Here is a 6,773-nt window from a genome sequence, read left to right as displayed (position 1 = left end):
ATTAATAGAAATTCGTTTTATAATCTATTTTAAGATCATAAAGATTACAATATTTTTTCATGGAATAAGTAGTTTGTCTTTCATTATGTTTGAATATATTTGTCAAATTCACAGAAACAGAGGCATTTCTTAAAAACATGAATAAAGTTCAAATAAGTGAAAAAATTGTTTTTTTGATAGGATCACAAACATGGTTAAATCTGATCTCTAAACCCAGATCTAGAGTACTTGTAATAGTTCAGTCTTTTTTCTCAAAACCAATTGACCAGAGACTGCTGCATTGAAATTTTACAGTTTTAAAGCAGAATATTTGTGAGTTATTAGAAAAATAATCATGTGATAGTGCAATTGACCCAGAAAGTGGGTCAGGTAAGGTTTTTCACAAGATAAAGAATTCTTTTCTATAACGATGATAAAGATAAACATTTATTCCTTATTTTAACACTGTCAGATATATCTTTTGTAATAAAACCCGTAAATCCTCACTAAAACCCTTTATAACTGCAATTTACTGGTACCTGTCAAATAATTGTACCTCCTATCCCTTACCAATAGATTGTATATGAAGGCCTGATGGGGCTGTTATAAATATTTCAGCATAGATTTGGTCATAATAAGTGATGTTTTAATATTTTGATGAACAGTCATTGGTTCTGTAATGTAAAGATGCAAGGCACCAGTAATGATGTGTTTACTCTCAATGAAGCCCCTGCCTATATTATTTTAGCAGCTGATTTTCAACTACCCATATCACTTTTCAGAATTGGAATCTTGTTGGTTTCTTGTAATTCAGCAAAAATGTACTGTGGAAGGCTGTTCTTGTCCTTTATTAACTTTCTTACGGGCAATTATTACTGCTGAAATGTTTGATAATATTGACATGTTACTAATTTGTATATCCTGGAATTAAGGACAATATTTAACTTTTTGTATACTTTTTGCACAATAACATAAGAACTGGACAGCACATTTTGAAATAGATATCTAATCTCTATCAACTGGTTCAGAAAAAATGTAGACGATTATATCCCTCAGTCAGTTTGAAACTGATCTAACAAATATATAACAAACTGAATGAAAATATATCGATTTTTATTCTCTCTAGGAATGAAATAGTTACATCTAAACAAATAGTTATATATTATGTATCTGTCACACCTGTGAATAATAATATTTTAATTAATGCATAGCACTAGTTAAACTAGTAAAGTTAAACGAGTGATGTTACTTGAGAAATGAATTTGAATCTTGTTATCCATATTGAGAAAGAAGGTTATATATGTAATATATATATAGAATAATATAAAGCAGTATATAGAAATATTAAAACAGTAGCTAAAAAACATGTTGTTGTTACTCAAAGTTTCATGCTATGCGATCTTCAGACAACTGACCTATATAATTCAGCCTGCGTCAATACTGAAGTAGAACTTATTCTCATGTCTACATTTCGCGATGAGTTCGGAACGTTTGTTTAAAGAAGTGTTTTAATATTTCTATATCGCTCAACAATTGATGTATTGAGCACCATTTAAACAGTGAAATTATTTTAAAGCAGTATATATAACAAGATCCAATACCATTCCTAATATCTACATTGACGTGATGAAAACTATCAATTTATCCTTTTTAATACTGCTTCAATCCACCAGTACCTGTCAATCATAGATATATCAGTAGTTGGATATATTGAAGAATAAACATTGTAAATATTAAGTAATAAATATTGTAAATAATCTAGACTATGAATAATCATTAAAAAAAATAAAATAAAATTTGAAAAAAGAAAATATACATTAATGTATTAACATAAGTCATAAGATAATTTCATGTTCATTGTATAAGGTTAGCATTTCTTTAACTAATGTATTTTGGCAGTTTCTGATCCTGTCAAATAAATAAGATTATTTTGATTTTTACAATATTTTGTGATAAAAAAATAATAATGACAATATTAGTTGGATAATAGAAATATAATGCTGAGTTTACAATTTTACAACTACCTAAGCATAGACTGTGATGAAAAGCAACCTACATACCAAAAGTAGTAAATATTACTGAAAATGGCTAATCATGTTTAACTTAATATCACTCTTCCTTCTTCTTATATAAACAAAATATACTGAGATTTGTAGCCTACAAAATATTATCAAATATTGGCCTGTATTATCTCATACCAATGAACTATAATATCAATATTTAGTAGTTATCATTCTGATAACATAATATGTATAGGCATGGTCTTTTAAACCACACCCCTCATTAATAAATGGTGGGGGCTATGGCTTACTTAACAAAATTAGCTTTGTATGATGCAGTGAATTTTGAGTTCTGTGCATATGATCAAGTACAAACTGGCTCAAAAATTACATGATATCATAAATATTTATTACCTTTAATATAATGTTTATCTACTAAAGTGAAACACAGTAGCTATAAATAATAGTTTTAGGAGACGATGGTGTATAGGTTACTTTAATAAAAGGAAATATTTATTTGAGAAGTAGGACTTCAAGAAATTAGAAGCAAAAATCTCAATTCTTAATAAAGTTACATGAAATACTGCTATAGAAAATTATAATATCACACAATCAATCAAATTATCATTGCATAAAATAACTATATTCTAATTTTTGATTTTGAAAAAATAAATATATGGTTGGCTTCACTGTAATCTAATTCCTAATATGAATCACAGGTATCTGAAGTTTCATAAATATAATATAACTATGAAATTATTATATCATAGCTGCTCATCACTAATAAAAACTTATTGATGAATAATCAGATAGCTGTGCAAGAATAGAAAAATGACAATACTATATTTTTATCACATAGTTTTCCAGTTTATTTTATTCTTCTACTGTATAGCCATTAATCTTGAAAGCCCTGGTAGAACTTGACCTTGAATAGGTGAAAGGTCAATGTGTTCACCATCAACCATAATGTTTCCTTCTTTTGGTTCCATACGGAATGCTAAGCACCGGATAATTTCCACATCAGGAGAATCCACATGTTTTCCTTCATCAAATGACATAAATAAACTTAATAAGGCATTTCGTGAAATTCCTGATCTTATTATAATCAAATATATAAATCCATCATTTATTCTGGATTCAGGAGAAGCAAGCATATCACTGCCTAAATGAGTTTGATAAACTGCTGTTATTGTAACAAAATCATCTTCAAAACTGATCCAATTATCTGGCACTGGTTGATCAAGGGAAGTTAACAAAGGAGCAGGGACTGGTTGACCTAGAATTTTAGTAGCAACGGTTACTTCTTGCTCAATTTGGATTTCATTTTCTTCAGCAGCTGCAGTTAGAAATTCAGTTTCTTTTTTCACATTCATTTCTAAATTGTCCGAAATTGCAGTAGCAGCCTCAGAGCTTTTAGGTACCGTTTTGTTTTCATTAAAATCCTGGGAACTTGTTATCTCTAATACAGCATTTTCATTACCATTCATTTGATTGGAGTTCTCCTGGCATCCATTTGTTAGATTTTCAGTAGATACAGCTTCACCATTTAACATTTTAGTAGGTGAATTTTGACAGGAATTGTTTTCAGAAATATCATCATGTGACCCTATTGTATTTTTACTGCTACTTCTACTTCTCAGAGAAAACCTTCGAATTTTAGTTAAAATTCCATTTTTATCTGTCTTTGTTGAACCATATTTTGGTACATATTGAGCAACAGGCAGGAAGGATATTCGAGCTCTATAGTGACGTAAACCTTAAATTATAAAACATCAAGAGTAATATATCAATTTGTAGTTTGAATTTGAAAATCAAATTTTGGAAGTCATGTACTTCTTAAGGCAGAGTGCTCATACAACCTTGAACATAGTAAACAGGCTTTTAATCCCCAAACCCGAATTCAATGAAAAGAGGATTGAAAAGACAGTACCTATAATTCTTTTGAGAGCACCAAATGTAAATCTGGCCTCTCCTATACTTCGGTATTTTTCACTTTCTAGATCAATATCTGCTATAATACCCCAGCTTACAGACAGGAAGGAATAAAGTCTTTCTGTGGGTGTCTGAATTAATACAAGATCCATTGGGATAACTCGATGTTTGATTAGAATGAATGTTGAATGTAAAAGTAAATTGTGTAGAACTGGTTCACTGAAATAGACAATCACTATCAAAAGATAATGTCAAGTCACTTGCATGTATGTGGATATACATGTCTTTTTATATCATTGCTAACCAAACACTGGCACTCGCATTGGGCTTAAAAATAACTAACAACATTTATAAAATCATTGAACAGCCTTATCTATCTCTTAAGGAAAGTTCATAACTTGATATAAAGACTTTTAAAATCAACAAAACATTAATTAACTGTCAGTAACCCTGAAACACAAGCAACTGTTCTAATTGCCATCAATTTGTGTGATGTCTAGCTTATAAAGTGGCAATTGTTAATTGACATCATATACTGTTGAAGGGACATGTGAGGCATTTTGGGGGGTTGATTTTAGTCTTGAATATATATAATTAGTCTTCAGAAGTACTAGAAATATACGAAATTGTATAATTACTTAAATACTTTAAACTAGGAATTCTACTCAAGATTTCTATGTTTGTCTTTTCTTGATATCACATTGTATCTTTAAATGACGAGTCATCATTGAACATTCAAATGCGGATAATTCTGGACACACATTAATTTGAAGGTTCAATTTCTACAGTGTGCTGTGAACACTATTACTGATTGGCTTAGTTAAAAAATTTCTGTTTCTGAGACTAAAGTATGGTAAAAAAAAAAAATGGCGCATCTGTCCCTTTATCATCATACACTTAATGATTTTATGGCTTGGAGCTCAGGTCATGATGTTGATATCATTCAGTGCTTAAAGTGTTGGTTAAAATACGTTTTTATACACAAAACAAAATTGTTACTAACCCAGCAGAATAATTGATGGCACAACATAAAGCATTACCAGAACCACCAGGTAAACAACCTACAGGTAACTTGATGGCTAATTGCCAGTCATCTCTACTCATTAAACCATTTATTACCTAAAATATAAAACAAGACAATTTTCACTGTCAAAATAGTTATTATTATGGGTATTACACCTTATCGATAGACTAAGCAATTAATAATTGGTTAATTAATAAATGATAGAAACTGATAATTTCATAGTATTTGTCTCAAACTCAAGCATTTGGGCATTGGTATATATAGAAATAAAAGTTTCAAAATTCACAGTTTTATTATTTCGATAGGAGGAACTAATGCTCAACACAGCAGTTTCACATTCATAAAATAAAAGTCAGCATTAAACTAATATCTACAGTTACATTCGATATTAAACAATGTATTCTGCTGTTAACTAATGTTTGCTGCCGGTTAAGAAAATGTTTGCTCCTTCCTGCTTGTAATAATTAGCTCTCAAACTAACTTTTAACTATTTTCAGCATCCATGTGCTTTTAGAGGAAAATAGACAACTAAACAGGAAGTAGCCTTTCTTAACCAATTATAAAAGTTACATCGGAATCGGACCACAACTCCTTTTTAGACCAAAGGAGAAGTAGGCCTACAATAGGCTTAGCCTAATAATATTAATGATGACTAACACTGAAATGGTAGCCACACCAGCCCCTACATAAAAATCCTCAAGCATATTTTTATGTAAACAAGTACAAAAAGGTCTACCATGAAGTAATATAAAAAAGGAGAACTTAACCTTTAAAACTACATATTACATAACATAATATATTACTTAGACAGTTAACCAACTAATCATGTAATTCTAACAAGGCAATCTTTGTAATTGGTCGTGTTAGGATAATGGTAGAATCCTTAAATTCAGCTTGGCGAATACGTTTCGCACAAGTAACAACAGTTGATGAAGTTTTAACTTTGACGGTTCTAACTAGTCCATCACTAGATTTAATAACTTCTACGATTCTAGCAAGTGGCCATTGACTTCTAGGAAAGTTATCATCTGCGAGTAAAACAACATTATTTACTTTGATATTTCTATGTTTAATAGTCCATTTACTTCGTTCCCATAAAGTAGGAACATACTCTTTAATCCAGCGGCGCCAGAATATTTCGGACAAATATTGAGCTTGTCTCCACTTTCTTTTGAGATACAAAGCCTTCTTCTCAAATAATCCAGGTGGCAAACTGGGACTTAGTCTAAGATGCAGAAGATGATTTGGAGTTAATGGTTCCTCATCCAAAATATCATCACTAACCCGAGTTAAAGGTCTGCTATTCAATATCATAACAACTTCCGCCATTACAGTTAAAAGGACTTCATCAGATACCAATTGAATACCAATGACAGATTTAGCTATTTGTTTGACAGAACGGACAACACGTTCCCAAACGCCACCCATGTGGCTAGCTTCTGGTGTGTTGAAATACCATTTAATATTCTTCAACAAGCAATAGTTATGCAACTGCGATTCATTAAAATTCAAAACAGCTGCCTTCAGTTCTTTCTCAGCTTTTACAAAATTGGACCCATTATCACTTCTGATTTCTTCTGGATACCCACGAAGACTAATGAAACGTCTTAAGGCGTTGATAACTGCATCAGTATCCAAAGAGTGAGCTATTTCAACATGAACAGCACGGGTGGTAAAAAGACAACCATAGCGCTTAACAGTGCTTCTACCCTGCTTAACAAGTAGTGGCCCGAAATAATCAATGCCTACAAAATTAAAAGGAGGCTTGTCTGGAGTAACGCGCTGCTCTGGAAGATTTGCCATAAACTGTTCTTCTGTACGCTTCTTGCGTTTCTGAG

The 6,773-nt window shown here is 31.2% G+C and overlaps 1 protein-coding gene across 1 annotated transcript; it reads right to left on the bottom strand.

The window, feature by feature from the left end:
* Nucleotides 1–2,860: 2,860 nt before the first annotated feature.
* LOTGIDRAFT_141816 (hypothetical protein) lies at nucleotides 2,861–5,030 on the bottom strand (the record flags this gene model as incomplete). The annotated part of the gene is made up of 3 exons (XM_009051458.1): nucleotides 2,861–3,354; nucleotides 3,910–4,130; nucleotides 4,915–5,030. Coding segments are annotated over 3 exons (831 nt in total), but the record flags the coding sequence as incomplete, so codon positions are not given.
* Nucleotides 5,031–6,773: the final 1,743 nt, after the last annotated feature.

The sequence above is a fragment of the Lottia gigantea genome (assembly GCF_000327385.1).
Source record: "Lottia gigantea unplaced genomic scaffold LOTGIsca_168, whole genome shotgun sequence".
Classification (NCBI taxonomy): domain Eukaryota; kingdom Metazoa; phylum Mollusca; class Gastropoda; family Lottiidae; genus Lottia; species Lottia gigantea.
Note: the sequence above shows the minus strand (reverse complement) of the source record. Positions and strands in the feature narration are given on the sequence as shown.